At 44.4% G+C, this 15,368-nt stretch overlaps 1 protein-coding gene across 1 annotated transcript in view; it reads right to left on the bottom strand.

Annotated features, from left to right (window-relative positions):
* Window positions 1–15,368, bottom strand: part of LOC126539092 (uncharacterized) — a 175,331-nt gene that overhangs the window by 143,579 nt on the left and 16,384 nt on the right. Inside the window, exons 4-6 of the mRNA XM_050185811.2 lie at window positions 14,799–14,926; window positions 10,305–10,373; window positions 5,421–5,609 (exon numbers count right to left, since the gene is read on the bottom strand). Of these exons, the coding sequence (XP_050041768.2) occupies window positions 5,421–5,609; window positions 10,305–10,373; window positions 14,799–14,926 (386 nt within the window). The remainder of the gene's footprint in view (window positions 1–5,420; window positions 5,610–10,304; window positions 10,374–14,798; window positions 14,927–15,368) is intronic.

The raw sequence follows: 15,368 nt of genomic DNA, 5'->3' as shown, positions 1-15,368 counted from the left end.
TGGTCGAAATTTCCGGAGTCCTCCACTACGGCGTGCCTCATAATCAGAAAGTGGTTTTGGCACGTTAAACCCCATAATTAAATTAAATTATATTAACATTTCGGTTTCGCTGTCTCAGATTGTGTGAACGTGTCGTGGCAGGTGGGAGGGCCCCATCAGGCGTGGCTCCATGTTGTACTTCATTCCTAAGTGCTAAAGATGTAGACTTGAAAAAAGCATTCTATGCAGTTCAATACTCATTTGCCCCCACGTCAATGTCAAGGCCCAGCGTCAAGCACGGCCACAGGGGCTCCGCACAAAAGGTGCTCGCTCGCTCGCAGCGCGCAATGCAATAATAGTGAACGACGTGATTATATATGTTATGAGACCGAAGCTGACCAAGCTGCCAAGCGCTCTTTTATTCCAAAAAAGGAAACACGCCAGCTCATGCGCGAAGAAGCAGAAGATCAGGGGTGATGATGGCTATGTACATATGAAAACGATGAAGTACAATAATAGTTGTAGCACTATACTTCTCCCCACCATGGAAGCGGCCGGCCTGGACGCAGCTTATAGAACATCTAAGCGGGGATTTCTTCATGCGCGAGATGAACAATTTCCTGATTCCGCTGACAGCGGTCAGTGACGGAGTTTACTGGGACGACGAGATAGTTCACTGTAGAAGTTTTTTGCACAATCGTGTAAAGGCAAATGTAGCGTGAAAGGAACTTCTCACAGAGGCCTGGAGTTCGAAATTGAGTCCAAAGCAGGACTTGGTCTACAGGGTGAAAACTGGCGTCGCGGCATTCGTTGTCGCAGCGACGTTTCCTCACAATTTCGGTAGCTTCCGTGCTTCGCCGAGCAATTTGACGGCAATGAGCAACTCGGGCAGCAAAGTCTTCTGGAAGGGACGCGTTTAGGCGAAGAAGGTGGAAACAAGAATTGTCTGTCGAATACTGAGGAGGGAGATCGTCCATATACAAGGAAAAAGGGGCTGTAGCTCGTAGTCCGTTGAAGAGCAGTGTTATATGCGAATGTCAGAAAAGGAAGAATTTTGTCGCAGTCAGTGTGATCAGGATGGACGTACATGGAAATCATGTAAGGCAGTGTGCAGTTAAAGCGCTCAGTAAGGCCGTTGGTTTGCGGATGATAGGTAGAAGTAGACTGGTGTACGGAAGAGCTTTCTCGAGGAATTTGGGAAATGAATGCCTTGCAACGGTCACTCAGAAGAACGCGAGGAGCCTTGTGGTGGAAGACGATTGAGCAAGAAAAAGACAGTGACTTCAGAAGCAGTACCTGATTGATGAGATGCAGTCTCAGCATATCTTGTTAAAAGGTCGATCAAAGTGAGAATCTAACAGTTACCAGAGGGTGTCAAAGGCGTGAGCCATATAAATCAATACCAACAAATTGAAAGGTGCGTCCGGGCAAGGGGAGGTTGTAGTAAACTGGCAGGAGGGGATGTCGAGCGTATGCGGTGCTGACATGACGCAGAAGAGGCAACGTAATTGGGCACTGTTGTAGATAGGCCAGGCCAGAAGCAGCGGATCTTGATGCGGTCGTTGGTCTTTCAGAAGCCCATGTGTCCAGTCGATACGCCATCGTGAACCACCTCTAATACTAAAACGCGAGGGCAGCGAGGTAGGACTGGACGCAGCCGACCGGTTACCTGACGGGTGGTAAACGTAGTGGTGTAGCACACCATCTTGAAGGTAGGATTGTGGAAGCTGGGGTCGCAAGCGGCTGTTGGGTGTCTTGCCGAACACACTAAGGCGATCCAAGAAAGTTCGGCAGTAACGAGTCAGCGTGCTGAAGCAAGACGAAATCAGAGCATGATGAAAGCGTAACTAGCTCCAGGGGCATCAACGAGAGCTGGTGTGAGGCAGGTGTGGGGTCATAACGACGTGATGGTCAAGACCGTGCGTTACCGGGAGAGAGTGAGAGTGGGCAGCGACACAGTGCGTCTGCATCGTGATGACTTTTGCCAGGCTTGTACGTTCTTGTAAAGTGATACTCCAACGCGTGGAGTATGCAGCGTCCTAAACGCCCTGACACGTTTTCCATTGATGACAGCCAACGCAGAGCATGGTTGTCGGTGACCTTGGTGAAGTGGCGGCCGTAAAAGTATGGCGAAATTTCTGAATTGGCCAAGCAATAGCCATACACTCTGGCTCTGTGATGGTGCAGTCTCGCTCAGCAGGGAAAACTGTTCGGCTGGCGTTCGCTGTAACTTGATCTTGAGAGGCCGCATTAAATTGCAGAAGTACAGCTCTAATAACTTGCGCGCTTACGTGAGTATGGAGTATGGTGGGGGCTCTGTCATCAAAGTGGCGAAGCTCTGGTCCTGAAGAAGGGTCTTGCTTGAGAGCCTGAAAACCCGACTCGCAGTCTTCAGTCCATGCGAAAGAGGCACCGCTAACCAGAGGCTTGTCGACAGGAGCCGCTAATTGCAGCGAAGTTGCGCATTCGTCGGCGAAAAAAGGACGAAAAGCCGACGAAGCTACGTATTTCTTCTGCTGCTGTGGGCAACGAAACTGGACAACACCAGTAGTGTTTTCGGGGTCCGGCTTGGTGCCATCTATTGAGACGACATGTCCGAATACTTTTATACTATTGCTTGCAAATCTGAATTTTTTGGTGTTGGCCTGGAAACCCGCATTTGTAAGGCACTCGATAACTTGGTCTGATTCTTGAAGATGTCGGCTCAAGTTAGAGGAGAAGATTACAATATAATCCAGATAGCAACGATAGGTCTTCAATTTTAGATCACGAAGAACATTGTCTACCATGTGCTCAAGGGTGGTTGGGGTGTTACGAAGACCAAAAGGCATCGCGTTAAATTGGTAAAGTCCGTAGTAAAGTCCATAGCCTGCCATCTCAAGAGCGAGGAAGCAGATGAGGGGTGATGATGGCTATGTACATATGACAACCATACAGTACATTAGTAGTGCTTAGAATATTTATAAATTATATATATATATATATATATATATATATATATTGAAAATAAGTTTGTTCTTGGACGTGGATTTTTCTCTGTGTGAGCGTGTTTGTGTGCGTGTAGAGAAGTCCACGTTGAAAAACAAACTTATTTTAGATATCTTGGCCGGCGGCCAGCATTTATCAAGAATGGTTTTACAGATTACTTGCGTAATCTTGTCAACACAACTTCTTCATTACAAAGCGGTTGCGCAGTGCGTCCCGAAGTGTATAAAAAAACCTGTCGCTTGTCAATGTAGAACAAAAAATCAGCGAAAATTCTTGCACAGGAATCACGTTCCATTCAGCGTCAAAATAAAAGAATGCCGTTAGTTGAAGGTTCCACGTCCACCGCCTTAGCCATGAGTGGCGCGGACCTAAGACAATAGGCCCCGAGGATGGCTGCCGCGGTAAACTAATTGGTATACCGCCACACAAGTCTCTCAGAGTATCTGTGCTGCGTCCTCAGCAGCGACAAGTTGACTCTTCGTTGAGTTCCATTTTTCTGTACCCTACTAATTCTACTTATAAATTGACGAAAATTATCTTCTCTGGCGCCATTGTCAGCCACTACGCATGGTTTTGAATCTTTAATTGAAAAAACAATAAGTCGAACACCTTTTTGATGCCTGTCCACGTAAGCAAAACTGCTTTTGTAGTTAAGTAATAACTAAAACTCGACACAGGAGCAGTCGCCTTCTATATAATCCGACTGAGAACTCCTTTTTCGGTTGCTCCGAGTGGAAGCGAACTAACCGCGTGACACGCTGACAGAGCAGTCACCATGACGTAACTGTATTTAGCGTGCTTGTAGCTGCGCAGTCCTTATTTAGTTGGGGAAGGGGCGGGAGGGGGGAATTGCTAAAAAAAGAAAGAGGAGGCACGAGCAATTTGTTTGCCAGCCGCCACGGCGGCCACGTTCAAACAAGCATCAGCTGCAGCGGCGCCACTCCCCTGCTATACGAATGCTCGCCTATTCAGGTCGTCATCACTTTTGACAGATACTTCTTGAACTTGCAACAGGCAAACTATGTTCGACTCTAAAATTTTAGAGTGTCTCAAGAACGCCCCCTGAAGCACCATACGGCAGATGAATTTGGCGTAGAGTGTCGAGAAGCTAACATTCTCAAGACTATTCCGTGCGTAGAGTGTCGAGAAGCTAACGTTCTCAAGACTATTCCGTGCTATCCTTAAAACAGCCCCTCAAAGGGTAGTGATTGCCGTTACACGCGTACTGTCAACGCAGAGGTGGAAATAAGTGGGCACCAACAATGACGTTCGGGGTCAAATCAATAAATGGGTGACATGTAGTGCGGTTGGGAAGTAGATTGGACAGACACGGAGAAACAGAACGCCGGCGAAAACGGTATTGCCGAAGGGGGAAATCGACTTTACGGTGTCCACTCGGGAAGCCTCAAACAAGGCTTTCATGTGGAATCTGAAATAATTACACCACTTTCGATAGCACCAATTTGGTGAACGTACTGTTCATTATGTTTCTAATGTAAAGTTCGGGGTGCACAAGCGAACATTTTGTCGCCCTCACAGTCGTCAAATGGCCTTCGTCTGGCAGCGAGACAAATAAGGCGATGTTGTTTCGAAAAGCTAAAGCTTCCTAACCGAGCCACGTGGCGTCACCAATCTTAATATTAGCAACGTGGGCTTCTTATAACATTTTGGTGTAAAACTTAGGAGCCTTGGTGCCGTTCTAAGCACAATAAGACCCCTCAAGTGGTAAAAGAGTACTAAGACATAAGTTTCGCATCATTTTTATAACTTGACCTCATAGCAGTCGACCCATTAATTACGCTATAGAGCCTGAATTCCCAGACAGTGTACGGTGTAATTGCGTCACCTTTTAATGCAAGCTGTTGAAAGTGCGCTGCGCCTATAGCACGACGTTAAAGGCGCGAAAAAAACTCATCATGTCATCGAAATGTGTTGTGACGAATTCGGCATACCGGATGCCTCTCACGCGTACACACACAATGTGGCCGCGTGCGTTCACCTATCGGGTGGGACAAATCAGAGCAGCGTGTCCCCCTGCGTTTACAAGAGGGCCGAGCAAGTGGAAGAGCCAATTTCGGTGAATATTTCAGCGTAAGACCTTGAATCACTGCACCAGGCTAACTGATGGCCTATTTAGGCTTGTATTACCGCGTGACCGCCACTTCCGGTTTCGATGACTTGAGTCTTCTTCTTTCCGAAGCCACGCCGCGTTCCACGCACGTTTTTATCGGGTGGTAAATAGGTGCGGTGATTATTTGTGGCACTCACAAGGGATTCAGGCTTCTCATACCGTAAATATGGAGTTGACAGCAATATAAAGATGTAAAAAAGACAAAAATATAAAAAATAAACAACAGGGACAAAAAAAAAAACATTTCGAGTCAGTATCGTAGTTAATTAAAGCACTTGAGAGTACTTATAGACCGGCGTAACCAGGAAGTGATGAAACTTACTCTCCTCATGATGGTAGTTTCGCATGAGCAGGTTGTAGAAGTAAGCGTTTGCGGCGTACGTGCCGGCTCGTTGGGAGTCTTGCTGGAAAGTATCCTCGGGGGAGTCCTTGAGTCGTCCGTGGCACACCCACGTGTGAAAATCTTCGCATGGCTTCACCTGGAAGTTGATCCAGCCCAACACTCGGTGTGCTGAGCAGAAGAAAATGACGTTAGAGGTTGCGTACGTGACATTTTATAATATATACCAAAAATTTAAATTACGGTGTTTCACGTGCAAAAACCAGGATATGTTTATGAGGCACAGCGCACTGGGAGACTCCACGCGTACTTTGATTACCTGGGGTTCTTTAATTTGCATCCAATGCACGACACACTATTTCATTTCGCCCCCCCCCAACCCCCCATCGAAATGCCGCCGCATTGGCAGGGCTTTATGTATGTATGTATGTATGTATGTATGTATGTATGTATGTATGTATGTATGTATGTATGTATGTATGTATGTATGTATACCGGGTATGGTCTGTATAATTAGGAGAATATTTAAAAATTTATGTATTTATTTATTTATTTATTATTTATTCAATACTGTCAATCCCGTCAGGGATCGTAACAGAAAGGGCATTCAAAAAAGTACAGTGTCATACCAACATGACAATAATGACGGTTTGGAAATACACATTAATACACAGAATAAACTTATACATCAGTAGCAGTAAGAAAATATACAATCAGGTTCACGCTGCAAGATTTGGGTTGGACAGATAAATGTGTTAAAATGCAAAACAAAGGTAGTAACCATGTGATACTGACAGTGAACAAAATAATTACTGAGATGTGAGTAGATCGTTTTCAACAAGCGTGATAAAAGCAGTTAGTGAGGAACTATTAACAGAGCCCACGTTCAAAGCGTTCCAATCGCGTATAGTCTGTGGAAAGAATGAGTACCTGAAAGTGTCAGTGCGGAATGAATACTCGTTTAGTGTGTGTGGGGGGTTATGACGTGTTTTCCTCGTTTGAGATTTTGTTATGTATCGTGAGGTATCCAGATTTAATTGATTATTTATGAGTTGGTAAATGGTTTTAAGGCGCGCTAGTTTTGCTCTGTTTTGGAGGGTTAGCATCCCGGCTTGTTTGAGTAGCTCTGTCGGTGAGTCTGCTAGCCTATGTTTGTTAAATATGTATCTGAGCGCCTTTCTCTGAACGCCTTCAAGTTTTTTGATCAGCTTGTTAGTGAAAGGAAACCAAACTACGTTTGCATACTCTAGTACCGGTCTGACAAATGTTTTATATGCTAGTAACTTTATATCAGATGGTGCTAGTCTGAGGCGTCTATTAATGAAAAATAACTGTTTTAGTGTGGTTGCCGTGACTTTGTTAACGTGAGCATCCCATCTGAGGTCAGAGGTTAGTAATATGCCTAAGTATTTGTATTCACAGACAGAAACGAGAGGGATGCTGTTTAGTGTGTACTGAAAGAGTGATCTATGTTTTTTCCTAGTTACAGATAATACAACAGATTTATTAACGTTAATAGTCATCTGCCAATCTTCACACCATTTGGTTACTGATGCTATGGCGTTATTTAAAGTTATATGGTCGGCGACAGAGTTAATTTCCTGATATAGCACGCAGTCATCGGCAAAAAGTCTAATGTTGTTAAAGATGTTAGCAGGAAGGTCGTTTATAAAAATTAGGAATAACACTGGGGCTAAGACGCTTCCTTGTGGTACACCTGATGTGACATCAGCTGTTACGGATTTCTCGTTGTTAATTTCGACAAACTGAGTACGGTTAGTGAGGTAATCAGTAATCCAGTCTAAAATTGGGCCAGTTCCTAAAGTTAGTTCAAGCTTCCTAATAAGTTTTGGGTGTGACACACGGTCGAAGGCTTTCGAAAAGTCTAGGAAAATAAGGTCAATTTGTTTTTGGCGATCAATAGAGGTGGTTACGTCATGCACGAGTTCAATTAGTTGAGTAACGGTAGAAAGTCCCTTTCGAAAGCCATGCTGGAAAGGCGTTAGAATTTGGTTATCTTCTAGATAGGTTGTTATGTGCTTTAAGATGATGTGTTCAAGTAGCTTGCATATTGTGCTGGTTAGTGAGATTGGTCTGAAGTTTGAAGGATCTGATTTGCTTCCTGATTTATGTATTGGTGTTATTTTCGCTGTTTTCCATTCTTTAGGAAGGGTGCAGGATGACAGGGATTTGTTAAAGAGTATTACTAAAAACTTCGCAATCCACTCGGCATATCTGCGCAGGAATGTGTTAGAAATGTTATCAGGCCCCGATCCTTTTTTAGTGTCTAAATTTAGTAGTTGGTTTAAGACTCCAGTTTCAGACACAGTAAGGGGCCCTAGTTGCTTGCCGGTGCAGGGGCTATTGCGGGGTGCGTTTCCATCGTCTGTAGTAAAAATGGAACAAAAGTAGTTATTCAGTGTGGTTGCAGTATTTCGATTTTCCTCCGAGGACGGGTGATTGTCATTATGTACTTTAGGATTTAAGTAAAGCCAGAACTTCTGGGGAGAATCTTTTAGGAAATTTGTTAGCGTATTTGAAAAATAGAATGCTTTAGCTATTTTGATTTTAGATTTTAAATCGTTAGTGGCTAATGCTAATTTTTCGGCTGTTCGTTCTGATGGGCGGTGTCGTTGCGTTTTTTTCAGTCGCCGGACCTTCCGTTTGGCATGAATTACAGTTCGAGTAATCCAAGGATTATTCTTTCGCGTTATTTTAGTCTTAGTAGGAACGAAATTAGTAATACAGTATGATAGAATATTTTTAAACCTATGCCATAGAATTTCCATATCGGTATTAGTGTCATCTGAGAGTTGACGGAACAATGATAGCTCTTCAGATAATGTGTCAAGTATGCTAGTGTCGTCAGCTCGGCTGTAGTCAGGAAATGTTATTGTTCGGGATGAGGGTGTAGTGTAATGAAACGGGACGGAACACATTATTAGTTTGTGGTCAGACAGACCTTCAAGTACTTCTACATTCGCGTCATGATAAGGGAAATGATTGCTCAAAAACACTAAATCCAATATGTTAGAGCTAGTTCCTTGTACACGGGTAGGTTCTGTTACGATCTGCGTGAGGTTGAAGGAAAGCATCATATCGAAAACAACTTCCGCGCAAGGTGAATGATGTTGCAGTGTAGTCCAGTCGATATCAGGAAGATTGAAGTCACCTAGAAGTATTAGTCTGGTGCTCTTAACATGACGTTGTATATAAGTACATAATAATTGAAATATGTCTGAATCAGAACAAGGGCTGAGATAAACGCATCCAACTATGATATCGCCACTAGAAAAACGGAGTTTGCAAAAAATCGCTTCCACACCTTCAACTTCAGGCATTGTAAGGAAAGGGACTTTATCTTTTATTAACAAAGCCACGCCTCCACCACGTGTCGGTCTGTCCTTACGAATTATAGCGTAGTTTGGGGGAGTTATTTCAAAATTGTTAATGTCTTTTGTTAGCCAGGTTTCCGTAATGGCTAGGAAGTCCGGCTCGAAACCCACTAGTAATGTTTCAAGGTGACCGAGCTTGTTGACAATGCTACGCGCATTTATGTTCATGAACGTTATTTGGGACGTTGCTGGCGGCGTGGGCGAAGGGTTCGTGCTTCTGTGTCCTGGTTTTTTGTTTGATTTGAAGCACTTGTAACAAGGCACACGTCTTTTTTTACATCGTCCCAAGAATATAGCTCCCCGTTTATCTTTAGTTTGTCGTAAACCAGAGAGACTTTATCGCCGGAATTTTTTTTTGGTTTGCCGTATTTCCACAAGTTTCTTCTAATGTCGCGAACGCGGGGTGAAAAATCTTCACTGATGGCAAACGCAGTCCCCTTTAGTTTGTGACAGTTTCGCAAAACTTTTGCTTTGTAAAGCTCGACATGGTAGTACAATCGTACTGCTTGAACTAGAGTACACACATATGCAGACATTATTTACAAAACAAATGCAAGGGAATATACGTCTACCTGGCACAGTTTTGCTAATTATTACGCAGGAGATTGCAACTTAAGAATTGTATCCCTCCCTTTAGAAGGCATATACACTTGGAATGAATTCTGAAGAAGACCACAGTTTAGAGACAGGCGTTCCTAAATTTGCTGCGAAATGTACTGGTCTTTAACGTTGAGTGTCAGTGTACAAAAGCCGTTTAGTCAAAAAAGTGAAGCACCAATGCCTTTTTACTTCAATTTGATTGCGCTTATCTCAAAACTGACGCGAGTTCAAAAATTTCGTCAAAGTGGATATGTCTTGCGAAATCACTGCCATGGTTCAATTCGTTTATAGTGATATGCGCACTAAAGTAATTAGGTGAAAAGATAGCTAGCGAAATTTTCTTAAATATTCAATTATGCGTATTGATATGCAGCGTCAGTGATGCATACCTCTTCGGAAGTTACTCGTGCGAGAAATTCGAAATGCGGCCTCAGCACGTTCACTTGCGCGCATGAACTAATGACAAAATTTCTATTCCTCCATTCCCCCATACTGTGCTATGTACTGCGTTGGTCACATTATCACAGCGCCCATCACATTAATATAGTGACTCGAATGTTAGCATTCCCCCATGCTGTGCTATGTGCTGCGTTGGTCACATTATCACACCGCCCATCACATTAATATAGTGACTCGAATGCTAGCGTACACGCTGGTTAATCTGTCAAGGTAAGGGTTTACGGACAGCAATGAATGTGATATGACACAGGCAGTAAAAAAAAAAAATATCTAAGATTTTATAATGCTGCCTTTATAATGCTGCCTGATTTTATAATGGGATGTCTTTGGTGAGAAACTGACGTCTGCGGGAAAGCCGCCTTACGGAGTTTTGCCATCTCCCCTCGAGAGGTAAAACAGTTACAGTACCCACCGAACTCTGGGCACGTGCCGTTGTTGCAGTCGACGACGTTCGGTCGTCTCTTAACCCGCTTCAGGTTGTCTGCAAGCGAGAGCAGGAGTCAACGATTGAAGGAAACTTGAATATAACCTGCTTCTCAGAAAGCGTCTCGAGCGCATAGTGTACTGTTCACACCACACGCACGTGCTTCTGTTATACGAAAACGCGCACGCTTCTGAGCGCTTGTGTAGCGAGTCGCATACGTACACACACAGACATACATGCGTGTGCGGCGCAAACAAAAGGCGCGCAATACGTGTGTTCGGATCAAGCATGTCTTGCTTTTTTTGGTACACTGCAGGAAGGTAAGACAAATGCTCCGCTGGAGAAGTAGTGGGCTCACAATTATTGGAGTCGAACAGTTCACCATTCCTCCTAATTCATACGCTGCTCTATGTCATGATGAGCCTACTATTCTCAATGCAGTTTGAATCTGAATATCGGTAGTAAGATTTCCCGGTTACTCGAAGTTCTAGTATTCTGGGGGCAGATCATCGCGGTAACAAAACGCTTCACGTACGACATTCGCGAGGCAACAGCCGAGTCTGCGCATTTCGGACTGAGACAGCAACGTGTGATAATTGGCCCCTCTTTCGCATGGTGACGCCGGCAGATGTCAAGCACTCACTCGGATAAACATATCTCTCCGTTTAAAACTTGATATTCATATCTTATATGTAAAGTTTAGTTTTTTTTTTCGTTGAGCATTACTTCAGATGCGCTCGTCTATTCAGTTTTCGTATATCTCATCAGTTATATCTGACTCATATGTTCCTCTTAGCAACCATTTATGTCTATTTCATTTACTTAGATGGTTCCAACTACTATAGCAAAAAATAAATCCTGATGGCAGAAAACATATGCAATGATTATCTAAGTTGATATGGAGCATTTCTGAATAAATATGAAGACCCAATTGTAATGTGCAAGTTTTTGCTCATTTGTGTTATTCTTTTCTTTCTTTTCTTGTTGTGCGGTAGCTGGTGGCTGCTTGCGTGGCCCCATGTCATGTGACACTCCGTGCTCTAGTGCAACGCAAACTGAGCGACGCGATGCTTTGTCAGCCGGACTGCTTTTTTGCTGGTGCGAGAAACCACGACAAGACGCTAGGTCGCTGTGCCTGTACCTGCTGTCTCTTTCGTTTTTACGAGGGACAGGGGCCAGCTCGAGCGCTTTTATTAGAGATTGCACCGCCAAGCTACGTCAGTCTACGTCAGCGCACCTGTACTTAATTTTAGAGCGCAGCTGAAAGGCGTGCCTTCCTGCGCAGAGCGTCGGCATGTTAGGAGGGTGTAACCGAGTGAACGAGCATAGCCTAGGATGAAAGAGCGAATGTGGAGCGCAGTGGGGGATGAAATGCGGCGGGAGAGAGCAGAGCGCGAAGAGGAAAGCGGAGGAGAAAGGTGCAACAGAAGCATGAGGAGAAAAGCAGTGGAAGCCAACTTGAAGCACCACCAGATGGCGCTCGCGTACGCGCATCCTCGGCACTGGCCGTGCGAGAGAAAGAAAAATAAAGGACCAGAGAGCTCGCCTTCGCGCATAGCGTTCGCCTCAAGCGTTTGGCGGTAAATATTACGCTTGCATAAGCTGCAGTTGATGGGAACCGGCAACTCTGCAGGCGGTCTATATATAGCGCCGCGTGTCGGTGCTGTGATCGGTACGATGTGCCGCAATAGATCGCGAAATGAAAACACGTATACAGCTGCGCGTAAATTTCGCTTTGCGAAGTATCCTGATCATCGCGGTGCGTTTTTCAACGAGAAAACGTGACGCGACATGACTCTACGTCAGCTGAACTGCAATTGCTATGCCACAGGCAGCGCAGACGCTAGGTAAGTGTGCCTGCACTTTTTACGAGAAAGCACTACAACGCTCACTGCAACTTCACCTTTCTCTTTTCTTACGAGCGACTCATTCACATGGTACAAATTTATTCATATATTCAAGGCCTGCGTCCTCATCATAACGGTTAAGACACCCGGCTGCTGAGGCGCGGGGTTCTTCGTTCTATATACGCGCTACCGCCAAACCACTGGATTTTTTAAGTGAGAGCTGTTCTATGCGATGCCATATCGGGTCAGAAATTGTTTTCTGGCGTGAGTAAGCAAATGAATGCTTCACGTTTATTACCAAAGCTTTATCTGTGAAAATTTCAATTACGGTTAGCCCAATGCACTCAATCTTCAAAGCAGTACTGAAATTTATTTTACGTGTGCCACTTGCTTTTTGAAGTATATAATGTTGACTAAGTATGCTATGTTTCATACGCCTGGTGCAATACTGTGGATGTTAGAGCGACTTTCTGTTGTTGCTCTAAGAAATAGTTTCGTGTTCCTTTACCTTAATTGTGCTATATCTTTCTTCACGTAGGCTCAGCAATACATGAAAAAGGTTTCGATCCTGTGCCACAAACAAACTCTGTCACACAGCTACTTATGCGTTGTTTTAGAAAACTTGGTTTTCGTTATTTTGAATAACGTGTTTTTCTTTTGCAGCCCATCGCAGCAGCCTCAGTTAATTGCTCGTGTGACGCTGTTAGTGCACAGTCAGACAGGCCGGTAGCTGAACCTGCTTTGCGGTGTGGCTTACAATCTCACAAGTCTGGTATAGTGCACAAAGGACAGCGAAAAAAGATCCAGTGAGGCAAGTTTCCTAGTGTTCTTAAAAACGAAAAAAAAAGAAACGTTGCCCCAGGCGAGGTACCGAACGCATACCTGTTTGATTAAGAGCTTGATCTCTGAACAACCTGACCACTAAAAATTAAGATGCGGAGCGACATGCTTTGAAGAACAAAGTTCTTGCGAATCATTTGTTCCTTCTGCTATCCTATTATTGGCTATACGCTCTTATAGTCATTACGCTGTCACGTGTTGAATGATACTGTAACGGGCAGTCGCTTATTGCCAATCTATGCGGAGGGCTGTACTGGCCAAAGAGATGACCACTTGAATGCGGGTGAACTAGCTGATGGTGTCTTCGGAAGAACAAATACTAATGCCTCCCAAAAGAAATACCCCAAAACAAAAAGAGAACTTTCGTTGTTTAACTAAATTCTATCATATTGTATTGTACATATTATATATCCTGATGTGATATTTAATTATAGTATATTAAGCTATTCAACTAAAATTTCTGCAGAGATAACAGCACACATTCTGGGAGGTGGTTGAATCTTTGAAGAACAAGCACGAAAGATGGTGAAAACGTCTTCGCCATTTCTTGTCATAGCACTGGACTGAGGTGATAAATATTAAGTTGAAGTTTTGCTTTTGACGATATTGGGGGAAGCGAAAACGTACGAGACTAACACATCTACAGGCATTGCAAAAGTAGTTCTTGAAGACGAGAGTTTATGTCAAGGAGCCTAAAGGACAATGACGACAGGTTGGAAACTTATTTAAGGATCTGATAAAGAAAAGCCCGAAGTCGCTCGCAATAAGCAGGAACTGCGCTAGTCGGTCATATGCTCGCGAACAAAGAGCAAGAAAGAACATCTTAGTATGTAACAATGTTCCCTGAGAACGTTGTTAACACGCTTTTCTTCTTTATATCGTCGTGTACAAAGTTTACCACTACTCCTCAAACAATGAGTCTATCATCAGCCAGGATTACCAGGATGAAAAGGGCTTGCGAGTGGTCAGTACTTTTAGGAGACAAAAGTTTGCTTTCATGTAGGCCAGAAGAGCCCAGCTACAAAAGAAAAACATGAGTATAATATTCTTGTTGTCAAATGTAACATATTCTAACACATTACAGTATTCCAAAGATTTGTCAGCTATGATACTAACAAAGCGCCAAGAGCAAAATCTGACAGTTCTTATTTACCAGAATATTTCCTTGCCTACTATCCCTGGTTTTGTGTAGCTGCTGCTGCTAGCCGCTGCATTTGCATCTGGATCAGTTGGTATCTCGCCAGACATATTTGTGGACATATATAGGAAGTTTACATATTTGCTCTGATAGCTAGTATCAGGAAATGGGTTTATGTATCCTTTGTATGCTGAGTGAACAAGTAGTGCGATTACGCGTAGGTCCCCTGTTGTGCGTAATAATAAAAAAAAGGCATTTCCTTCATAAATATTGCATATAACCTCGGCTCGTAGGTGTCCCAAAAGCACAACATCCTCATGATAAAATAGCGCATTGTATTCAACGAGCTTATTTTTATTATTTTCTAGACTTTCTTCCACTTAGCTGTCCACCTGTTCAGGACGCTTGGTGTGTCCATTCTTGGTGAATCGTCAATGACGATATGTGCACTGCAGCACAGGAACTGGCGGGTTAAGAAGGGCGCACTGAGGCCCAGCAGTTGTCGCATTAACGAGCACAATTTGACTTGCGGGAACGTTGGCTACACCGATTTAGCTTTTTAAAGAAGGCCGGCTATGTTATGTTATGGCCAGCTTCCAATTAGCAGGCTTCCTATTAATTTATCTCTTTCAGAAAAAAGAAGAGCTGATTACTCACCAGCAGGTTGAAGCTCGATGACCACGAAGAGCAGGAGGCCCATGATGCACACAACTACAATCATGATTGTGGTGACCAGGCACGCCTCGAGCTTCCGGCGGTTCGGGTTTTCGACCACCAGATCCTCCCTGTAGCGAACAGAACAGATGCACACAGCTCAGACGTATAGACATATGTTCTGTTCTAGTTTCCCAAGATTTTTTATTGCGATGGGAGCTATATAGACACTCCAGGCGCATTTCAGCCGTCGGCCTCACCGTCAGGTTCCGTATAACGTCCAAGGGCGATAAAACCGTCTCCGCCCGCCGTATGCTGAATGTGCGAGCGAAGGCATGTGAGGGTGAGCCGGCGAACGCGGTTCAATCTTGCGCACGCTCGAGCGAGGAACGCGGCCTGTTATGGTACGTCCACACTAGCGACAAAAACGCGCGCGACACGCCGCGCGCGGCAAGCGCCCGCGCGGCCGACGCGCGCGGGCAAGTCCACATTCGCGTTTTGCGGCACGCGGCAACGGCGCGTGGAGTCACGCGCTGTCTCGTTCCATTCGATACTTCTCGTGACAACGCGCTC

This window comes from Dermacentor andersoni, chromosome 3 (assembly GCF_023375885.2).
Source record: "Dermacentor andersoni chromosome 3, qqDerAnde1_hic_scaffold, whole genome shotgun sequence".
Classification (NCBI taxonomy): domain Eukaryota; kingdom Metazoa; phylum Arthropoda; class Arachnida; order Ixodida; family Ixodidae; genus Dermacentor; species Dermacentor andersoni.
Note: the sequence above shows the minus strand (reverse complement) of the source record. Positions and strands in the feature narration are given on the sequence as shown.